Genomic DNA, 24,082 nt, shown 5'->3' on the forward strand with positions numbered 1-24,082 from the left:
TCTTTTCTTTAATGTTCAGCACTTTGAATTGGCTTAACACTGAAACGTGCCATACATAAACTTGAATTGCATTGCAATATATTTTCTTATGTTGTAAACTTTTCCTAAACTCAACTCAGTTTCAGAAGTTTACATGAACTAAAAATATAATGTTTTTAGAATATCTTAGGATAGCCCAAAATAATGATGCCTGGGCTGACATCTGAGTTACCTAAAGCAAATCTTTAAATATATTTTAAGTTAAAATCTCAAACATACCGCTACCTTGTGTGACTTTAAGGAAAAAGATAGCAAAAACAGCCCAGATATCATGGAGAGAAAGGTGAACCCAAGCAAGTCTTGTTTATCATTTCTAGGAGGCTAAAGAAGTTCGAGGAACTTCGCAAGTATTAACACTGTTAGAATATTATGCCATCATGCTCTTTGGAAAGGACACAGCTTCTCAGAGAAATATCTTGTGCTGATCAATCCCAGAACTAAAATAAGAGAGTTTGTAAAATGTCTAAGAATGTGTTTTTTTCCACAGTGAAATTAGTCAATCTGATGGAAAAAGTCATTACCTCTGTATCAAAAGCCAGGTAACAATTTCTAAATGCACTCAATGATTAAAAAAAAAAAAAAATCATGATCTGTCCTTTCTTACAATTAAATTAAATTGAGGCTTTAACCTAAACCAGAGAGAAGGTAGCAGGAGGTGCAAAGATGGATCACTGTGGTTAGTCCTTATGCTCCACTAGCAGATGGAGCACGTGCACTATTTAGCAAAAGCAACTACCCGAAACAAACCCCTCAGGTGTGCAGTTTATAACCAAAGAAATGTATGTCAGCTTAATTGAAAACTACATAAAATTATTACAGAGCCTTAGATAAAGAATCTAGTCGGACATAAGGTATGATGGAGACCTCTGACTCTGGATCTTCTCAAGTACATTCTCAAGTGGTCCTTGTACCACTTGAGAATGTACATCTCAAAGTGATAAACTCACATACATCCACTTAACATAAACAGACTTATTTGCAGTAATTTGCATATACTCACTAACCAAGCAGAAACACACACATACATCAGTGATTGAAGATCATTTAAGCACTTTGCTATGATACTGATATGTGGGCTGACTAGACATATACTGGATTAAAAAAGATGAACACGTCATGAGGACAATGTCACGAGACAATGTTTTTGTAGAGAAAAACTGACCTGAGGCTCTTAGGGAACCATCTACTATGTGTTTCAGGCCACAACCTGACACCTTAAAAACGAGCAAACAAAAAAAACCCTGTAAACCTAAACTGTTCCCCTTTTCTGACCTCACTGATTTCTAATAAGCCCTGAATAACCATCAATTACAGAACATAAGCTTTTGCATTTATACGTTACAAGCCTTTATTTCATGTTAGTAAAAAAATATTTATTATATTTTTTTTCCTTTGTTTGTTATACATATGTGTGGCTCTTTACCTTTATTTACAATCAGTAGATGCTTACTGGTAAAACTTAATAGTAAATACACAGCAAATGAAATATACCTCGAGCAATTATTATTTGCCTCTGTAAACAAAGATTAATGCATTCAATTGTGTTTCACCCAATATATTGAACAAAATTCTTCTAGTAGCTCTTGGAAATCTTGATCCTTTCAGCAGCTGCTGCTTTAATGCAAACACTGCTCTGTTTTGTTGTGTTTTTTTTTCAGCTTGTATTGTCATTACACTGTCACAAGAACAGAGCAATGAAATAAACACTCTGCATGTAACCCATCCCCTTGAGGAGCAGCAGGCCGCCATTGTGGGGCACATGGAGAACAGTGTAGGGTTAAGGATATTTGCTCAGGGACCCAGAGTGGCAGTCAGTGGGAGTGGGGCTTGAACTCAGAACCTCAGGATTCCTGTTGTGATGAAGACAGAGTTGAGCACGGTATGCAAAGCTCTAAGTTAACTAGTTGGTTCCTACCCTCACTAATGGTCATGGAATCTGAATGATGACAGAAAGAAGGAGATCCCAGATATGAACGGTTGAGATGAGCTTTTTCCCCTGGGTGGCTGGGAATTCCCTTACAGATGGGGTGAGGAGATCGATCAACTGGTGAGGCTTGGAGTAGAGCCTCTTCGCCTCCACACCGAGAGTAGTCAGCTGAGATTGCTCGTACTGTATATCTTTGTAGGATGCCCCCTTGAATCCTCCCTCAGAAGCATGTCCCACTGGGAGGAGGCCCAGGGGAAGACCCAGGACACGCTGGGGGGACTATGGGAGCACCTCGGGCTTCCCCCAGCAGAGCGGGCGAAGGTGTCTGGGGAGAGGGATGTTTGGGACTCTCTGCTGAGATTGCTGCCCCCGTCTTCCAGAGAAGCAGAATATGTGAAAGAACTTTAACCTGACTCAATTATTGCAGGTCTCTCACAATTGGTAAAAATACCTCCACATTATTTAGCAAAAGTAGTAAACTACCCAAAACAAAACCCCAGATGAACAGCTTGAAACCAAAGAAATGAATGTAAACTTTATTGAAAACTACATAAAATGAACAGATTTTATTGTTATTTAGCAAGAAGGAATTATTTTGATAATTTGGATTAACGTAGGGCTGCTCAGTGGCGCAGTGGGTAGCCTCGCAGCAAGAAGGTTCCAGGTTCGATTACTGGCCCGGGGTCTTTGCATGTTCTCCCTGTGCATGGGTGGGTTCTCTCAAGGTACTCCAGCTTCCTCCCATTGTACAAAAACATACCTGTTAGGTTAATTAGCTTTTCTAAATTCTCCTTGTGAGTGTGTGAGCGAATAGTTGTTTGTCCTGTTTGTCTCTGTGTTGCCCTGTGATGGACTGGTGACCTGTCCAGGGTGTACCCCGCCTCTCACCCGTATAGCTGGAGATATAAAAATAGAAAGAAAAAAAAAAACACAACATACTCCTTTAGAGTGAATCAATATCTGAGTTTCAGTTCCAACTATCTTTATTAAATTTGTTAATATTTCTACATATATATTTATTTGCTATGTTTGAGTTCCTCCCTTTGTGTTTTGTGGTAAGAAAGAAGTGGCCAGCATAGTAGAGTTGTGCAGAACAAACAGCGCCTTCTAGGGTCAAAGTAAATAATAGCCACAATAGGGTTGACATTGGAAATGAAAATTCCAATAAATAGCAGATATATTATCACTTCTTTCCTTTATTTAATAATTTCAATAATAATACTAATATTCATCATTATTATTGATACATGAGTATTTCCAGCTAAATCGATTTTAATCAACACCCTTACTGGCTCGGCCTTCAAATGTTACCAGGGACACACTAATTAGATCAAAGTGTAAGAGAGAAAAACTATTTTACTGTGATCGAATATTAATCTAGGATAAAAGTTATTAATTTAACCAGCATTTTTTCTTTAGTCTGCCAGATAAGTAAAAAATAAACTTAAAAATAGCTAGAGCATTCAATTCTTTTCAAAACTAATTAGGAAAATCTTCATAAAAGGACATATATTTAAGTACTGCCTAAGCAGTATCACTGATTAAATACTTTTGTGTTTTGATTACTCTGTTGTGGTATTTCAGGCATACCTCACAGGGAAGATGGCTACCAACAGGAACCAGGAAAGTTTTACACTATAAAAAGCATATCTTAAGTGAGAACTATTAGCATCAATAACTTTATTAAACCCAGACTTAATCCAGCATTAAAGTAGTCAGACGACATATATTGTAGCCTGTTGTTGTGCAACTTAAATATATTTATTGCCCACCCCAGTAGGGGCGGTAAATATGTTATTTAATCAGATATTATTCAGACTGTTATATATTGTTTATGAACAAATGCCCTTCTGGCTGTGAGTTAGAACAACAAATGAAAGTGTGAATCGAGCTCAATTCATGGCCAAACAGATCATTCTGCAAATACATGGAATAAATTCACCAAAAATAGAAGATTTTATTAACAAAAATCCTTTAGCTCCAAGTCAAACATATTTCATTTAAAAAAAAAAACAAAATTTTCAGTTAAAAAAATAAATAAAATATCATTTACTTTTTTAATTTAATATTTTTACATCAATTTTGTAGCTCTAGAGTACTTTCTGTTGGGCATTTTTGAGACCCAAAGCAAAAAGTATGGACACCACTGTATTAGAATCAATGTAGGTTTGCATAAATGCAACTTTGTAAAGTTTTTTTGTAAGTGTGGTGAGAATAGAAAAATACCATAACTTTCCTTCCTGCCCTTAGCAGCTAGATCAGCTGATGACAATCATAAGGAGACCACCTTTGGTTATTTTTACTGAAAAATTAAAATCTTAATTTAGGTAGGGCTTTCCACTTGAGAGTGTCAATGCTGCCACCTTCAGTTTTAGAGATGAACTGCTTGTTCCAGAGGCAGTTATTAGGTCCACTGTGGAACAATAAATCACCTGATAGGGTTGGCCACAGAGGAGGCTGATGATTGGCTGAGGGCCAACCTTTAGCCCTTCAGCCTTAGCTCACCCTTTGGGCCACCTCACTGGGGCCATTAGAATGTAGGGTGCTCTAGGTAGAAGAGGCATATTGTATACTCTGATTGGACAATCCCTCATAGGTCTGGAAGGCGGGGCATTCACCAGAGCCTGTTACAGCTCTGTGCCTCCTTGCCAGCTCAATGAAGCTCTGGGGGCCACACACCACCAGGTGGGAAGCCCTCCACTTTGGGACAGAATGCAACTTGCTATCCCCTACAGAAAAAGCTAATGAATAATAAAAAAAAAATAAACATTCTGTATGCTATTGTTGATGACTATGATGACTCATTAATAAATGAAACAAAAGCTAAGAAAAAAGGGTGAGTTAATTCATGTCAACTCACTGTGACCTTTTTAGTCTCCTTCTAAGCTGATCTTATCAGGTTAGTCATACACTTTGAGCTCCATTACAATCCTGTTTATTTCAGTTGCACTGGAAAAAAAAGAGACTCCTACATAATGAGTAATGAATAGGGAAAAACTAAAACATTGTTTTCATGTCTTTTATTGCACTCCACTCACACGTGTGAGTGTGAAGTCCAGACCGCAGAGCTTCTGATCCACAGATAGCGGCTCCACTGACTCACCTTTGACTCAGGAAAGCATTTTTCAACCAGTGGAGTATGTCAGGAAGCGATTACACACATTCAGAGAGTTTGGCCCACTGTGCATTTTTTACATGGGAAAAATTACCAAGGGTTTGTGAAAGAGGAACTGTAATCACTCGACTTGTTTATTATGCCTGCGTCTGTACAGCTCTGTCTGATGGGATGTATGACTCTGACTGTGGGGCTGGCTTTGGGGCCAAACCAGAACATGGAGTTTACGTTCATGTTACCTGCTGGCAGCACTGAGTGCTTTTACCAAACAACCGTGACAAGTGACACCATGGAAGTGGAATACCAGGTAAAAACAACGCAAAAACTTTGGAGCGTCTTTGTTTGTGTTTGAATGTTTTGTTTGAGACTTCTTTTTTTGCGGGCAAGAGATCGAGGGAACGGTTTGGACTTTGGCCTTGTTATCACAGAGATAAGGGAGCCAGGGGAACGGTAACAGACACATGCAAGATAATAAGGCAGGATGGAAATCCAACAATGCAGTGACAGAGAGGCTAGTTATATGATCCAGCTGAAAATAGGAAGCAAACATTACCTATTCTTCGCTTCCAAAAATCAGGGCAGTCTTTCACATTTTTATGCACAAAAAGCTCTTAAATTTGTTTAGGGAAACAAAGATATTCTACATGTTTGTGTGTTGCCTTTAATGGGGATTTAAGCGACAAACCTCAAGCATTAAATTATTGTAGTTTTTTGGTCTTAAACATAATCAAAACAAAGCCTGAAATGAAATAACACAGCACTCCTAATTTTAGTGATGAAAAAGCATGCAGTCATTTCATGAGCTTGATATTTGCATTACTTCCCCTTTTCTTATCACCATCAGCACCATAGCCTTTGTCTAATGACACTGGAAGCTGTGTTCATTAAAAATGCATCTGTGTCCTCACTACCATTGACCAGCAGTTTGGTCCTCATTGTCCTCCAAAGTGCGATTCTATCATGAGAAACTGTTTTATTTTCTGCAGCCGGAGCCTAATGAGTTTAATTTTACAAACTGGGAAGCCTCAGCCGCTCTGAGTTATTTGGTTTCCTATCAGGTCTTTTATTTGAATTTCAGGTAGCAGTTATAGAGATAGCGTGAGGTGAGCTTGGGCATTACATTGGAAAACTACTAAAGAAAAAACTTTTTATTCGTGACTCTTTTTTCTTTTTTTCTTAAGGTAATTGCAGGATCTGGTCTGGATGTTGGGTTCGCTTTAATCTCACCCAGCGGGTACCGGTTGGTCTCTGAGTTCAGGACGTCTGACGGCATCCACATGTGGGTGTTCTACATGTTTTCCTGATGATCTGAAGCTAAAGCTTCAAATTTTAAGGATCTCTACCTGCCTTCCAATGTTAAGTTAAAAATGTACCTCTTTCTATAGAAAAGTGGATTTAACTGAGTGTGACAGATAAAATTCTTTTAAAGAAACTAAACTTTGTGGTTAAAATAACATCTTTCCTAGATTTTGTTCTACATAATAAAACATCTTTTCTTGCAGGGTAGATCCCACAGAATATGGAGACTACAGGTTATGCTTCGACAACAGCTTCAGCAAGATGTCAGAGAAGATGGTGTTTTTCAAAGTCATAATTAACAGCCAGAGCGAAACACCTGGAGTCCAAGAGGATTGGGCGGACTTCACTGTGTCCGACAGAATGGTGGACTACAGGCTTAAAGAAATCAGGGTGAGAAGGGGAAACTCTTCACGTCTTATATGTGGGTGTCCCATTGCATCTCACTGATGTCTTTTCATCTACCTGTTCCAGGGGAGGATGGACTCTGTGTACCGACGTCTGGAAAAGAGTCGCCAGGTGCAGACAGTCCTGCGGGCCTTTGAGGCCAGGGATCGCTACCTGTTAGAAGACAACCTGTGGCGAGTGTCCTTCTGGTCCTGCCTAAACCTGCTGGTGATAATGGGTGTAGCAGTCACTCAGATTTACACCCTGAAACGTCTCTTTGATGGTACCAAGCGGGTCAGCACATGACAACAGAACCACTTCCTTACTTTCAACCCACACAGGACGCCCTGACAGCTGTTGATAAGCTAAAGCCAGGGAGAACTTTTTTTCTCTTGTAAATCTTTTTATACCATATAAAAGAATGATAATCTGGATCTCAATGAAGTTTTCCGATAGAGAAAACCAACAACCTGGACAGCAGAAGACATGGCTGCCTAAATCACTGACTGTAAAATGTCGTCACACTGCAATTCAGAGGTTTACATTTGGTTCCTTTTGCACACCTAGTCCAAACTTTTGGACTTTAGTTCCCAAATGAAATGTGAAATCTACTTTAAGCTGAAAAAATAAATCTGAATTACTGCCTTTGACTCTCTGAGACAGTCGTGGTCCATCCTGGATTAATCACAGAGTGGGAATATTTAAAGCTACAACTTCCAATTAATAGGCTCATGTTAGGTTATGAACAGCCGGCAACAAACTTGTGTGGTTTACCATTAGGGGTGATCAGTGATTGCCTAAAATAGTCCCCTTGATTCTGTTAGTCCCATTGATAGGCAATTATATGTTTGTTTTATTCCATCTGATCTAGTGATTAAATTGAATTAAAAAAAACTGAATTGCTGGTTTCAATTTTTCAACTTTTACTTTAAGCAATTATCCTAATTGAAATGAAAACCCCAGTAATATGTCACTTTCTATACAGTGAATGCATGAGTTTCACTTTTAGTACTGAAACGGATGAGAGATGCAGGTAGACGCAGATATATGGAGTTTCTACGATTATAAGAACACGCAATCATGAAAATCTTTGTGCACAGACATTTAGAAATATTTTCAGCAGCCAAAATTGTTCTCAATCATTTTATTTTATAAACATAATTTACAGTCTCACTGAATCATTTCAAACCTTTATTACAAGCCAAGTCAACAGCCACCCTCACTGGTTAATTTGATCTAAATGCAAAACAAACATTTTTCTAACAAAGTCTAAAAAAAACAAAAAAAGCAACAAAAAAAAAAAAACCCTGATTACACACATTAGAGGATCTTGAGTGGTCACAAAGATAAAAGCTACTTTATGTAAATACAAGCCCTGTTTTATGTTTTAGTATTTAGTAACAACACTTAAATTCTGCTAATTTTCTGTAAATGTAACAGCCTTTCTCTTGGAAAGTTTTCTTGATCATCAACTCTTTTAGAAAAATGTTAAATGTGTAGCCTTTGTTTTATCACTGTCAGATAAAAGGTTTAATGAACAGGTCTTCAACAATTTAAGCATTCAGTTCTAGATGTGTTCAATATTCATTTCGTTTTCATGGTTACCACAAAAATAAAGGCTTAAAGTCGTCTTTGGGTGTTTTAAAACATTGTCTGCACCTTGTGATGCAGATTTGTGTTCTGGAAGAAAAGCATAAAAAAGGTGCAGCTCCTCTGTGTCTCCATTACCAAAGCATCTGTTCAAGCATCCCGTCTGCTGGTTTGAAGTCACCACTGTTTTCCACGGGGAGCCGGAGGAGGGCGCCTGTTCAGGAACAATCAGTCACTGTTAGTGTTGACCTTGTGAAATGCAGCATAGAATGGTGTTTGCAGATCAGCTTTGCCGCAATCTGATTTTTTTTTAATAATAGATAAATTATATATGATAAAATTCATGGTTTGTAATTTTTAAGAATTAGGACTGCTGGAAAAGGCTGAACATGAACATTTGGAAAATTTAAGGAATAATATGTAACCTACACCCTTAAAAATGGTGGTAGATGAACTTCTTGAAACTAACTAGGATTCTTGCTGCCAAAAATTAGATCTAGTAATTATTTTTAGAAATTATATTTTTACATGGCAGCAATGCTAGTAGGAGGAAAGCGATAGAAACCCAAAAGACCACAAACATGCAGGTGCAGGCAGCCTAGTGTGCAACTAAATAAGCAAGTGAAAAAGTGTGTTCAAGATGACAGCAGTTTAGAGATTAAACATTGAGATAATTTTTCTAATTTAAAAAAAAACATGCTGGTTATAGAGCTTTCCTCCTAAAATCCGAGTACCATTGGGTCTTCTACACATTCTTCTCTATACCTTATTAAAATATTGATTTAAAGCAGTGGAAACATTTAATAAAACAGAGTAAATTACCTAGATTTTAAAATGGAAACCAGAACCAGAAAAGAAAACAGATATTTGAATAAATGAGGACAGCATAGGCCAATAAATGACTGAGCACTGTGGTAATGCCAAGATGAAGCTAGGTTATTCAGTGAAGCATGGTGGCTCAGACACCATGATATGGGAAGGTTTTCACTCTGGTTCCCAGTAGATTTACGGCATGCATGGATCGTGGATCACTTTATAGATTAAACTAGATGAGAGGTTATGGATTCTTATGGGTGTTTTAATGAAGATAAACTAAACACACCGATAAGCAAGCAGCATCTGATGTAGTCAGACAAGAACAACATTATTCCAATAAAAATAAACACTGATAGGGACACGAGACATGCAGATTCGGAGGCAAACCCAAGAAATTCTGAGGAGCTTAGGAGAGATGACCAATCATCATTGGTGGTAAAAGCTTTACAGATGCAAGGAGGTGGTGGACAAATTACAACCCACGAAAAAGTTCTTAGAAACAGAAAATTTAACCACACATTAGTTCAGCGGTTCACAGGAAAGATTAATCCAGTATATTTGATCAGGTTCTACAGTAAATGTCAACAGAAAGGCAGACAGCCGAGTGCAAAATGTGGATTAAGGTTTTTCTTTATGTTTTTTTTTTTTTGGAGTAGACCTAAACGTGTTAAAAACAAACACTAAATTAATTCTTGTAAGCCTTGCTATTATTCTGAATGCATTTGTATGCAACAATAAAATAACTCATGTCCAAAATAATGTTGCAACATCTGTTAATACTGCAACAAATAAAAGCAAACCTAAAACTGGAACGCAAAGTATATCTTATCGTTTAATTAGGGCGACAGCAAACTAATGAAGGTTCTCTAAACTATGAAAGACAGAAACAGGGAATAGTTGATCACACAGGACAAAAGAAGACACCAACCACCAAAAACAGTCCCTTTATTGTACACACCTCTTTATTGACTTTTCTTTCTCAATCAGGTCATGATGTTTATTAAAAATGCATGAATTACTACAGAGGCACTTCATAAGGGTTTGCAAAAAAGAAAAAGAAAGATGTTTTAGGGATCATTTCCGACCCCATTCATACAGATTTAGAGAGGAGGGAAAGAGGAAGTAGGGATGATACTGTACATAAACACAGGACTCCCACATTTACAGTCTAATCATGGACAAGCTGGAGTGACAGGCATTCAGGAGGTAAACCACAGAGTGGTCTGTTTAAAACAATAGCAATATTCTGCAGATTGAACATTGATTTATTTCGGTTTTGAAGCTCTGTCACAGAAAGCAAGACCAAGATAAATGCAAGGGAAAAAAAACAGAGACCACAAAAATACCCAGTCTGTCTACAGAGTAATGTGAGATTTCCTAAGTATTTTGTTTTCTCTGTGTTCTAGGAATCTTCTCTAGATAAGATCTGCATTTATACACTGAAACCCACCACCAACGATCAAAGGAAACCTAAGCAGCCCATTATCACTCCCAACTTTAATCATTTCCCCCAAAACGTTAAGATCCAGAAAAAAAAAGTATATATATATATATATATATATATATATATATATATATATATATATATATATATAAATATAAAGAACAAACCCTTAAAAAGTAATCAGATATCTATCAGCATATAATCACAGCTGGTTTTGTCAAGATCAGGACTATTCCCAACAAATTCTGAAACCCAATCCCTGCAGCAGAATTCAAACAAACGGGCAAAAAGCTAAGGAGCTGAATAAGAAAGAAGCTGCACGAAGCTATTAGAGGAACCAGAATCCATGAAAAAACAAAAGGCCCAAGCTATAAATAATATATGAGCTGGAAAAATCATTTTCTCAACACTGAGGTTAAAAATCCATGAAATGACAATGTTAGACCTTTATGTAATATGAAGACTCGCGTGTCCTTTTTACATTTCCTGGTTTGATTATGCCTAACAGCATGTCTTTATTCCATGAACTCTGTGAGAAAATGAGACATGAGTAATCTCTTCTGTAAAGGCTAGCTATTTACAATAAATCTGATGTATGGAAAAAGTAGAACTGATAACTATAAGAATAATAACAGTTCTTAAGGGGGGAAAACAAAATATTCCTGCTCTGTAACCCGGATCTGATCGACACCCTGCAGCACAAAATCCAATCCTCTTTAAGAGAAATCTGACGTTTTTAAATCAGCAAACCAGGAATTAAATCAAACTCCAATGCTGAAAACCTCCCCAGGACTGAGGCGAAACTGAAAGGATTATTTCCCAACACCTTTGAAAGCGCAGAAACTCTTCTGCCTGCTTTTCTCTCCCTCTCCTGGGGTTGTGTGCATAGTGTTCTGGCATCCCTGTTATGAGTGGCTTCTTATAAGGCTCAGTAGATAGAAGTGCTTGGATTGAAAAACTCAATCCTGTTGACATCTTTTCAGTATGGAAGTATAACTAAACAAAGGCAGAAAGATTATGAATCTCTTGCAATCAAAGTGTAATTTAAAGCTACATTTTAATGCTCATTAAGTACAGCCAATTAAAACAAGCAAGAACAAATTATATATAACCGATACCACCAAAAGTGTCATATTCAACTATTGTTTTCAGTATGAAATGAGTTGGGAAACCAGTAAAACATTAGAAAAACTTGAAGTATGTATTCTATACACAGACTGTCTGGGCCTAAACTCAAGGGAGGGGGCGGAGAGAGGAGGAGAGACACCCTGTTTCAGTTAATATTTTTATTTTATAGATGTAACAAAATGGGACATTAAAAAAATCATGACTGTTAGAGCCTTTGATGAGTTTTAGTTTGTAATACATGGCTGATAAATGTGGAATAAACTGATGAAGGGCTGTTTTATTTCTATGCACATTGTTAGCAGCTTATTAACACTGCTTGAATACACCTATCCAATGCTATGCAATGGAATATACACATTGCTTTAAGCTGACCCCTCCTCTCAAGGCTCCCCGTCCCAAACCAAGAGTGCGCAGACACACATCCAGAACAAAAAAACAACAACAAAACAGACATGCTAGGTTGGGTTTGGCCACAGGTCTAGTCTAGCAGGGAAGGCTCTGCAGGACGAATAATGGTGGGCCGGTGAGACGGAGCACCAGGGGGTCTTCGGCTGCAAAGAGGAGAGAAGATACAGAAAAGGTGTGAGACGTGCCCACAAAGAACCACAGATGAAACCAAACATCCCAAAGAGAAAAGAGAGCAGAGGTAGAGATGGAGAGGAAGAGAAAACCAATGATAAGAAGAAAAGAATAAGTTAAAAAAAATGTTTAAGAGTGGTAGGAATTAGGGAAAGGGGATAATACTGGATGGCTCCATCTTTATGATTATATATTGACCCTTAAATGTAAAAAAAAAAAAAAATCATTGGTTATTGTGCTTTAAACTAAATTCGTACCTGGGTACGCCGGGTGGGATACGGGCTGGCCGGGAGGGGATCTGTGGTGGAGCGCTGAACGGATCCTGACTGCTGTTGAAAGCATTAGCGGGTGGAGCTGGGCGAGAGGGGATGGGGGGGGCACCAAATGCTGGGGAGGTGCTAAAGGCAGGGGAAGGGTTCATAGTTGGTGGAGGTCCTGGAGTTGGGCCCCGGACAGCAGGTGGACGGCTGGGGGGCTGGGACGCTGCAGGGGTCGGTCTTCGCTGAGGTGTTGGGCTACAATAGATATATAAAATCATTAGCTGATGCCTAAAATAAATTAATTTAATTTAAACACTTAAAGGAAAACTGAAATCCCTCCCTACCTGGAATCCTGGAGCCAATTATCATTTACAGGTGGAGGAACTGGTGTGGAGATGGTGTTGGTGGTGATGTCGCCTATGATGTGCAGTGCTTCTTTCAGCGCATGATACATGCGCAGCATTTCGTCCCTGCGCTGGGCCTGGTCAGCAGACTCCTCCATGAGGCTGTTCTGGTCCCCGGAGGAGTAAAGATAAGCCAGCAGCTCCGAGTGGATAAAATCTTTAGCCTGGAAGGGATCAGATTCAGTCACAATGACAAAAACTACATATAGTGAAGCAGTAGTAGCCAAAACAGATGCATTTATTTTATCAGCTGAAAGAATTAAGGATATAAAGCAGTAATAATAATTTTAAAAAGACACAGGACATAAGGTGTAGTCTCACTGGAATAGAAAACAATGAATGTCTTACAGGTGCTATTAGCATTTTATTTTTTAGCAGTAACATTTATTAAGTGTCAGAATAAACAACAAAACCTTCTATCTTATGAAAAGTTAATATTTGAAATCTCTTCTTTATGCTAGCTTTTAGTTTGATGTTATTCCTGATATAAAAGAGAAGTATTTGCTCCTATTGATCTAGGAAGGACGGATGTATCCAGCCTGATGTCAACATTGGTTTACTAACATCACAGTGTGCCATAACACTTCTTTTCTTTATGTTTTAAATAAGAAAGACTAATGACTTCACACAGGTTGTATTGGGTCCATTTAAAGGACATAAAATCCAAACCCAAGGTAAATGTTCTTGGCCTGCAGGTGCTAAATGCTCCACTCACGTTGTTGATCATGAGATGCATGATGGTTTTGGGCACAAGATCTCTGATGGACTTGTTGATGATGCCGATGTACGAGTCCACCAGGTTACGAATGGTCTCTACCTGCCGCTCCAACTGGGGATCCATTGAGAATGTGTCTGCAGGTGCAGCCTCTTCGTTCTCCACCTTCCACAAAAACATCACATCATACCAGAACCAAGAGGTTCACATTGTTCCAAGCTTTATTAAGGCACTATAAATGGAGGCAAGCCGCCTTAAAAAAAACAGATTTTATTTTGGTTTATTTCGGCTTATTTGTTTTATGCATTTATAGCCAACAGAATCTGAGCATAATGTGTAAAAAAAATAAAAACAAATAAATAAAAGAAGAAATTTGCCTATTTACCAATTCAGAAGACAAATCCTGCAAAATCCATTTGTCATACCTGGTCTTTCTCAGGATAAACTCCTGCCCTGAGGAAGGAAGCTTTCCAGCTGTCTACATCTTCTTGAGAATCACAGGCCAGCTCTATCTGTCGTAGATCTTTGTAGACGTTCCTGTTAAGATAATCGACAAAATTCTGATTTACTGAGACCTTGAAGCAACATATAACTGAACAAAACCCAACAAAATAAAATCAATGTGCATCAGCTGGAGTTTACTGGAGAACACTGACCTCTGCTCAGTGTTAAAGATGGCAAATATGTGCTTTGTGGACATAAAGCCTTTCTCCACATCTCTGATCTTCAGGTTGTCTAAAGGCAACATGTACTTCTTCTCTTTTTCCTTAAATAAAACACATAAAACTTAATTTAAGAGCACGCATGCTATAAAACACAGGACATTTTAATACATACATAATAACTACTTATATATGCTTAATGTTCTTAATCTATAAGATAATTGGATAAAAAATAAATGTATTAATAGCCATCTTTCTCTTTTTAAACCTTTTGTTTGATAATTTTCTTCTTTTTAAGAATAGATTAGCAGAACAAATATCTAAATAAAGTCTCTTAATGCTGAAAATATGTTCATTCAATACATTTTGGATTTTCAAAAACAAAGCGCAGACACGTGAGGAGATCAGAATTTGGACAAACTGTTCTATCAGTCAGAGGGGGTCACTACTGGAACAGCCTCCCAACAAACATCAGGGAATGTCCCACTTATTGCGCATTTAAAAGTTTCTTAAAAGTTCCCAGTCATGCACTTACTAATTTTATTGTTGTAATGTCATTGTCTGAACGTGTGTCTATATGTTTTGACTGATATTGTATTATGTGATCTTGTGTTGTTTTATCTTCCTGCCTCAGGATGACAGATTTAAATTAGCAACTATGCTATAATCTGGCTTATTTACAATCTGTACAGAAGTATAAGATTGTTCATTAATGTGCTCTGTCCTGATTAAATAAATAAAATTTAAATGTGGACGCTCACTGTTTCTAAAGGGAAAAAAATGAAGCATTTCCTCAGTAAAGACCACCCCCAGACTTGTGAGATGGGGAAATTGTAATCAAGATGATGATGAGGAGGAAGAAAAGTAGGAGTTTCTAGAGGGACTGGTTGGGGTGCTGAATAGAGACATCTGGAAGCATTTACATCTGCACTTACAGAGTGGCACAGGACCAAAAGTTACATCACTCAAAGATCTGCACAATTCCACTCCTTGATCCCACATCCACCCACACACACACCCACACCCACCCACACACACCCACACACACACACACACACACACACACACACACACACACACACACAAACACACACAAACACACACACACACACACAAACACACACAGAGCAGGGTAAATCCTCAGCTTCTTGATGGAACCAAACTCACATGTGGAGGAAAGAACGGGACAAAGAGAAAACTAAGTGTGATCATAAAGACACTTGTACAGATGAGGTCAACTTCCCAAACAGCCGGCGGGAGTCGTGCAGGCCAGCGCCTACACACTTGTACACACAATCGCCCCCTCCCCTCCAGCCCCCGTAACCCAGTACGATTTCCTGCAAATTCCAAAGTCAGATCCCGGCTGGAACATTTCAGCTTGACTGCCACGTCAGTTTGCCTACACTTTTCCTACCCCTCTTATTCTCTTAGCTTTTTCAGAAAAGGCAGCGAAAGTGAGAGAAAACCAACACCGAGAGAATGCGGTTTTTCTTTTCTAATTTGCATCAGACTTTTTTAGGTTTCTTTTCTTAATCGAAAAAAGAAAAACAACAGAGGCCTGAGAGAGAGAGACCGAGTGGTGAGTAACAATCCCAAACTATTCATTTTGATCAGAAAATCATTTGAGACAAATACTTTACAAATTACCTGTCTAATATTTCAGTTCCTTTATCTGTAAACGCTCTAAAATTGGCAATTTTTAACCGAAGAAACTATTTTTACTGAGTCAGATTAAATCAATATCATCTAAATATTTTTATTTGTTTGCTTTTCACTCTAATTTAGAACAATACATAACTGCCACGTACTCTGCTTTTTTATATTTACAACTACTGGGTAATATTTAAACTGTGTCCTCTGTCCTACAGACGCAATGACCTCTGGGTCCTTCCTCCCACCCCCCCACCCAGCCTGCCCAGTGTTCAGACTACCTGTTCCTAGAGCTACAGCTGAACAGTAGTCTGCACATTGGTTAGGCTAGGCTGGGATGCACACAGCTCCTCACCTCTGATGGCGACGGCACCAAATCCTCATTAGGGATAAATTGCACAAAAGCATGCTGGAGTAATTTCACGCTTTTCTGGTGTTGAACTGAGTTATACCCATTTATGTCACATTAAATAAGTCAATGGAGAACAGAGTCCTCTCACCTCCTCGTCTTTGTACCAGGACAGAGACTCGGCTGTCAGCACGAACCAGTATTCCTTGGAGCCTCCCTTCATGATGCTGATGTGGAGGGTTAGCCAGCCTTTCCTGATTACCTACACAGTGAGGGAAACGTGTGGAGGACACCAGGAGCGCAGGGAGGTTGGGAATTTTAGGAAGTTGGAAGAAAGCAACAGAAACAGTCAAGCTTTTTCACTGTTAAAATTAGGACAAAAAAAAAAAAAAAAAGAATTTTTTGATTCAAGGATTTGACAAACACTGGAAAAATGAAGTCACTTACCTGTGCGGTTAAAGACTACTTTTGCTAACATTTTAGATCTAAATGTTAAATGTTTGGAATTTGTGATTTTAGTGGTATTCAAGACCTAACATGACATAAACCACAAAAAGGAAAGAGTGATCAAAGGATAGCAACACGTGCATCTTGGAATGGACAGCTAAATTCAAAGAATATCCAGAATGGAACTACTGAAATGAAATAAAGGGAAATGCCCTGATTTATTCAACAGAAAATGAATCATTTCATCAGGAAAGCAAAAATGCTCTCTCGGGCATTCTCGCTCCAATTTAGGGACAAAAAACAAAAGGTCGACGGCGGCGTCAGAAGGTTAGTCAGAGAAGATATACATGAGGTGCTTCATTTCATAAGAAAGAGCTACACAGGTTAATGAACAAGCTTTCAGTGTGAACGGGTTATTTAAGCCGACAACGGTTAGTTTAGATTGCAGAGAACAAATGTAAACAAATTACATTCTAGGCAGCAGAAAAGACCGAGTGAGAGAACGACTACTGATAAGAGGTTAGTTAGGAAAGAAATTAGACATTTCTCTGCAAAAGACCTTGTAATAGAACTTTATACTTTTCTACATTCCCTCCTGTCCAATTTAACTACAATATCAAAAAGGCAGTGTTAAAACAAGGAGCTTATATGTTAGATACGTTATAAACTCTTCCTCATGCTTTTAGTAAACAGTCCCTTTTCATGGAGGAAAGAACATGAGTGGGAGACGGTTGGAGGGAAAACCCTTTCACTAAGCTTAAAAGGTCCAATGTCGATATGGGAGAGGAGTAAAGAGAGTTCTACGAAATTTGCCTTAGAAGGGATATGACTCAAGCTTTTCAAAGCTGGAATCACCATTTCCTTTGTTATTTTACAGTCATCTGGTTTATGACATGAGAGGGAGTCACAGATGCTTTGTTTCCCTTTCCATATTATTTAGACAAAATGTTCTGCATTAATATGGGTTAGTTGAAGCTGACAGACGACATCTGAGATCAACAACAAAAATATCATATAGAACACATATATGCCGGATATAAAAGGTCTATTATTCCCTGCTAAAATGCCACGTTTATGAAATGTGAAAAAAAAAAATTGTAAAAACAATTTGTCTTTTTTCACTTTTATTTTTATCTATGATTTGAAAAATGAAATACAAGAAATGTACATCATTTGTTGAAGGTTGCAACGTTGCTGTATAAGGAAGAAGAGCTTCATAACTGGGCCCAAAACTAAACTGGGGTCAAGCAGGAGCCAGTGCCCACCAGCTATCATTTCATCAGCATCAATTGCTTTATCTGAAAAGGGGGTAGGAGTTAATAAGTTTTCACTTCTTCCTACCCCATTTTTGAGCATGATATGTTAATGGAAACAAATATCTGTATTTTTCTCTTCTTTTTATGCACTTCTTGTTACTGTGCACTATTTTATTTTATTTTTTATATTTATATCATGTTCAAAATAAATCTCATTTCATTTCATTTCAAAAAATTGCATAGTTGGCTCAATCAGTAAAACCCAGGGTCTGCTGAGAGCTTACAAATGTTAACATAAGGTATCAGTCAGGAGACGTGCAAAAAAGATAGTGATCAGCCATGAGATAGAAGTTGTAACTTTATATGAAAAAAATACAAACCCACATAAATTCTACAAAAAACTAAATTTCCTTAAAGCAGGTGGGATGATGAGTTACCGTTCAAAAAAAAATTAAATCAGTGTTTAACCTTTTCCTCATAATCCAAATAAGTGAAAGAATTTAGTGCAAAGACACCACTGCACATCACCAAACCCATAGTCGGGCAAGGTGGTGGCAGCATCATGCTCTGAGTCCTTTTTTTTTTGCCCCTTTCACGGCAATTGTTGCCTTAGCTGTGGTTATGAACACTTCCAAACAGTGTGAAGTGAGTAGAAAACTTTCAGGCTTTGGGTGAAAGTAACTTCATTAGACAATGAATTTAAAAAAAAATGTGTTAGTTACTGGCAGCTACTTTCTTCTTGGAGAGCTGTTTTTATCAGAATCAAAATAAATCTGATGAGAAACCCGTGGGGTAATAAGAACATGATACGAGATGATCTGATAAACCAGGAAGATTTTAGCAAAGTGATCGGAAAGTTAAGAAGCGCTGTGCTTATAAACTAAATCAGCATAAGCTAATCTGTGTAGGTGTGTGTTTTTATAAGTCATCAACATAATAAAATTTCTGTTTGTTTCATTGAGTCTTAATAGAAATATGGTTCATCGCAGGTGGAAACGGTTCTGAAAAGATTTGTTACTCTAATCTTTTTCCATTACAAAAACGTGGCATTTTAACAGGGCTGTGTGGACTCTTTATATCCAGTCTGAACAAAAACGAAGCTTGCCTTGATAAGACTTCAGGAAATAAAACAATGAAAGTTAACAACGATTTATCTGTTCAGTCATTAGCATACAGCCCAAAGCCATGACCAGTCACCAGATTCAATAAAGGGAATCAGTGCATAAGATAAGAGATTATAATCACACAATTTTGTTAGATAAACATTATTTTAGAAATTTTAAAAGAAAACCAATCAAAAGACTTGTTTTTCAAATCAAAGAATACACTTTTAGGTATGCTGCTGATTTGATTGGTCCCGCTCCTCCCGTTATTCCCCAGAGGCCTTCAGGACGGTTCTCACAAGGCAAACATTTGGATCACCATGCATGAGGCAGCAGCAGAGGTAAAAACCCAGTGGCAGAGGAACTGACACCCCCACAATTACAGGTGGTAGGCTTCTTCATCTTCTCTCTCGTGTCGCAGGACTGTACTGTGCCACCATGTTCTGATGGCACAATAAATTAAATCATTTTTTAAATGTGCACAATAAAAACTATGTTAGTAGAATTACTGGCAATTACTGCCTCCTTTGATAAAGATTATAAGTTTAAAAAGGTCAAGTGTTAGTGACAGCCCAAATTACTGGCAACTGTACACCGATGTTGGAATTACAATTAATGACACTGTTGTAATCCTGAAGACTCTACCTTTTCTTCCTTGACCTCTCCTAGCCCGACAAGCTGCAGAGGGGGGGGGGAAGACATTTTATTAAAGTGAAGGTATTGCCTTTATTTGACACAGGAGCCAACATTCACCCGCGGATCTCCGAGGAGTTTATGTTCAACACTAACTGAACTGGCTGACCTTTACGGATACGGCCTCAGTTCTTCTGCATGGCCTACCCCTGCTGCCCCCGGCAGGGTGTGGTTTAATGTGAGGTACTTACCAGAATCTCACCCTGCAGTAACAGGAAGGGAAGTGGGGTTAAAGCCAAGGGGTAGTTTTAATATAAACAAAAATCAAAGCAAAAGAGAAAACAAAAATAGCCAAGATGGAGGACAGTTTGAGTTGTGTAGAAGAATTGTGGAATAAATAGGAAGAAGTAAAATGAACAAACAGGAAGAGTAAAAGAGAGAAGGAAAGGTAGTTTTAAGGGAGAAATAAAGGAGAAAATCCAAGAAGCAGAGAGAAAACAGATGAAAACACAGAGAGAAAGAGAAAAAGAGAGAGAGAGACAGAGAGAGAGAGAGACAGGGCAAAGTATTACATGCAATTAAAATTACTTCAAGGTATATCACAATTCGGTTATGTCACATTTATTGCTCAGATGATTGTTGTGATATCCATGCACATCTTCAAATTCTAATCAGCACCAAGATGCTTTGGAGTTAATAGAAAGGCAAAACAATCAACATAATTCAGTTATTCATTATTGATGTGCCAATACAACATGCACAGATAACATGCAGGAAACAAATGGCAGTCCTGAAGAGATGAGCTCTTGCCAAAAAGCAGGGAATGGGGTCTTCCTTATAATCATTAACACAGCTCTCCCTTTAAACAATCATTGTCAAAAGGGCTGCATTCAAACAACAAATTCACCAATATAAATCCAAGATGATACAGCATGAGAAATAGCACTTTTAGAACGCTAAATAGATAAACATTAGACCTACAAAAGAAGGATGTCACCAGAGGAAGACATAAGATTACTGGCTGAGGATTGATAATTTGATTAATAGGCTCATCTGAGATAGACTATTGAACCTGCATGGGTGAGGAGATGATAGAACATACCTGGTTGGGTACTGCTCTCTTCTTGTTCGTAGCAATGTTCCTCTGCTGAGCACTGTATACAAAAAGAAAGGCAGCAGATAAATACCAAAGAACTTGGCAGAAACATTTTTACAGTATTTTTAATGTGTTGATCACTTCCTATTGATTTTATTCCTCTGATTTTCAGTTTTATAAAGGAAACAGGTCAGATTTAAAATGTGTCAACTAAATCAATCACCACAAAAACTCAAAGTTAAAGAGATTTAAGAAAAAAAAGTTTAAATGCTGGGGCACTCTTTAAATTACAAGATCATTGAAAAGTTCACTTATTTCAATTGTTGACCTCTGATAAAGTGAAATAATTCTAGCATTTATTCTCTTATTTCTGATGATTATGGCTCACAGTGGTTGTGTTTCATAGAGAAGACCAGACAGCAGATGGTAACCAAGTCACAAAAAGCTGTTGCTAAAGTAGCAACATATATACTGAAAGTTGAGTGGAAGGAATAAGTTCGGCAAGAAAGGATCTGAAAACAAATGTAGCCTTAAGATGCTAATTATGAAAAATGCAAATCATCACAATTGCACTATTTCTATCAAATAAGTAAAACAACCAAAAGTGCACGTGAATACGTTTGTTCACGCGATAAAAAGAACTTGGCAGTGACAGCTACATGATACATCCGTTTTTCTGCCACAGCACTAGAGGGCGCCAACATCCTCCAACTACGTCTGCTCTTCTTTGTCTTTTTACTAGTCGGTAAGATTAGTTCTAGATCACGTGACCGGATTCACGTCGAAAAAAGAGTTTTTTATAAATTGCAGTGTTTCCATTTAGCAGATTTATTGTTGTAGTTACAATTTTCACAACTTGATGGTTAATAGAAACTAGCACTGGTGAGGACACCGGGGTTATGATCCCCCGTGATGCATCAGCCAAATCTTCAACCATGGGCTTTTATAGCTTGTTTTGGAGATGCTGATTTCATTTTCTTGTTAGTCTTTGCTTCTGTTGACACAGCTAAAAGTACCGATAATTGATGACCATATTATCACTGAGAAAACTGGACTGACCGAAACCCACCAAGAATTGCTAATAATAAGATGTATACCTTTCACCAAACCCACCATTTCTGTTTTCTAAGTCATTATGAAGGACCAAAAAAAATCTACTTTTATAGCTCTTATATATAACCAGACGTTTTTTTTAATGTGCAATAAACCATAAAATTACAGAAATAAATTCACTTTTCAATGATATTTTGTGGACATGCTATTGTGGAACAAACCAAACGCTCCATCTTTCCTGTTTGCCCACCTGTTGTTGCCGTACCCTGGGGAGCTACCATCATCCAGCCTTCTGTAGTCAAGACTGAAAGTGATGTCATGAGAACCATTAAAACGCTCCTGCCGATGCAATACGGCAATTCCCTTGCCATGCAGAGCCAAAATGTTAACCCTGACACATGCTCCCAAAGGGACTTTTTGTTACTTTGTCAAAAAAGAAAAAAAATCCACACTGCAGAGGCGCTCCTCTCAACTATAAATGACTGTTACTGCAGCACTAGGAAGCACATGAAACCACCCGCAAACTCTAGATTGCTTTGAGATAAACCGCAGAGAACATGAACACTTTGCTGTGTGCAAATTAGTTTCCATAGCAGAGTAGCAACTGATAGAAATCGCGAGCATTGTTCTTTCCTTGAGTACAACAGCATGCTGCAAATAGGAAAAGTTTTTTTTTTTCTTCGTTTTTTTCAAGCAAAACACACATGATGATGACTGATATATGGGGTAAGGTGGGATTTTTTTCATGCAGGTGTAAAGAACCTCACAAAAAACATGAAAGTTTGATCAACGGATGGATGTTGATTATTGCGGCAGTCACCTCCCCCACAGGGAGACACCAGCTCTGATGTGGCAGAATGACTAAATAACAAGCTAACAGATACCGTTGTATCAGAGTTTCTCAACATGTGTCATTTAGATTAATCAGTCATTATTTTAGATTACTCTCATCTACAAATGCAGCACAACAGTTATTCAGTAAGGCTGAGGTCACAGCACCAAGCTACACAATACACCTAGAATAAGAAGGATGGTTACATACTTTGCAAAGCCTATGAAGTCCTCATGGTTGGTGTTTATGTAGGACAGCTCTATGTCAATAAGCAGCAGAACCTATAAGAGAAACAACAATGTTAAGATGGAGGATTTACTTAAACCATGCAAAGACAAATGAGAAAGTGAAAAGTGTCACATTGATATAACACCAAACCAATCGTAATTCAGCCTCTAAAAGTGACAATATCAAGGCTGCTAGCAGTACCGCTGAGGTTGAATTGAGAAACCCTTATTACTCAAAGGTTTCTGTTTATAAACCCTGCATTTTACCAAGTTCCTGACCAACAGCAGCGTTATCCACTTCCTCAACTCCTGTCAGGGCATATTGACATGTTTTCTGAACTCACTGGGATTCTATTAATATTTTAGGATAAATCACATAAGAGACAAAAAATTGTCTCGCATAATGTGCAAATTCTTTTCTATATCTTTTTTTTATCATTTAAATTTTCTCTGTTAGCTTTGTTTTTTTTTTTCTTTTACTGAATCGAACAGAATGGACAGTAATGGCAGATAATTATTTGTAAATAACTGCAGGTGGACAGGACCTGTGGAAGACTGAAGCTAAGAGTAAAACTGAAAAGGAACCTTTTATTCTTTTACATAAATTATGCTGTTAGATTAAATGCAGGATAAAGAAAAAAGATCTGAAAGCATTACTCAACCAATCATTATCTAATATTATCAATGTTCCTACTTCTTTCCAGGGTCAAATGTTCAGACTTGTCTGTAGAGCCATTTTCAAAGTTCTCTGTACAAAATATTTACTGTACATTTCAATGAAAGCTTGGATCATCAGGGTTTTACTATCCGTAACCTAAAACAGTGATAACAATTCTACAATATTTCTGTATACAGAGATATATAATCACAGATTTTGCATTTGTTTTGTTCATTTAAAGCTACAGTGTGTAATTTTCAGCGACATCTAAAGTCCAGACTGCAGACCGCAGCAACATGAACATCTCCCCCCACCGCTTCTCCCCGCCAACAGTACGGCGAGCGTTACGGGACAAAATGTCTTCCACGACGTCCGCATCACCTACCTTCTCAAGTGATGAGGTTTGTTTACATAGA

At 38.0% G+C, this 24,082-nt stretch overlaps 2 protein-coding genes across 6 annotated transcripts in view; one reads left to right on the forward strand and one right to left on the reverse strand.

The window, feature by feature from the left end:
- The first annotated feature begins 5,110 nt into the window (after positions 1-5,110).
- tmed1 (transmembrane p24 trafficking protein 1) lies at positions 5,111-7,746 on the forward strand. Its single transcript, XM_015388442.1, has 4 exons — positions 5,111-5,388; positions 6,263-6,360; positions 6,584-6,770; positions 6,852-7,746. Exons 1-4 carry the CDS (start codon positions 5,221-5,223, stop codon positions 7,068-7,070), a joined length of 672 nt encoding a protein of 223 aa, XP_015243928.1. The 5' UTR covers positions 5,111-5,220; the 3' UTR covers positions 7,071-7,746.
- Positions 7,747-8,050: 304 nt separating this feature from the next.
- The window catches only part of LOC107093407 (dynamin-2), a 34,903-nt gene continuing 18,871 nt past the window's right edge, over positions 8,051-24,082 (reverse strand). For 2 of the 5 annotated variants that reach the window (XM_015388445.1, XM_015388444.1), the window contains exons 12-21: positions 22,992-23,062; positions 20,903-20,954; positions 20,052-20,063; positions 16,513-16,623; positions 14,357-14,466; positions 14,126-14,237; positions 13,701-13,865; positions 12,926-13,149; positions 12,579-12,836; positions 12,027-12,293 (exon numbers count right to left, since the gene is read on the reverse strand). In XM_015388445.1, the coding sequence (XP_015243931.1) occupies positions 12,221-12,293; positions 12,579-12,836; positions 12,926-13,149; positions 13,701-13,865; positions 14,126-14,237; positions 14,357-14,466; positions 16,513-16,623; positions 20,052-20,063; positions 20,903-20,954; positions 22,992-23,062 (1,188 nt within the window). In that variant the 3' untranslated portion in view covers positions 12,027-12,220. Of the gene's footprint in view, positions 8,569-12,026; positions 12,294-12,578; positions 12,837-12,925; positions 13,150-13,700; positions 13,866-14,125; positions 14,238-14,356; positions 14,467-16,512; positions 16,624-20,051; positions 20,064-20,902; positions 20,955-22,991; positions 23,063-24,082 lie in introns of those variants that run through there. The other 3 variants (XM_015388447.1, XM_015388446.1, XM_015388448.1) reach the window with 2 other exon arrangements.

The sequence above is a fragment of the Cyprinodon variegatus genome, unplaced genomic scaffold, assembly GCF_000732505.1.
Source record: "Cyprinodon variegatus isolate N-32 unplaced genomic scaffold, C_variegatus-1.0 Scaffold423, whole genome shotgun sequence".
Lineage (NCBI taxonomy): Eukaryota > Metazoa > Chordata > Actinopteri > Cyprinodontiformes > Cyprinodontidae > Cyprinodon > Cyprinodon variegatus.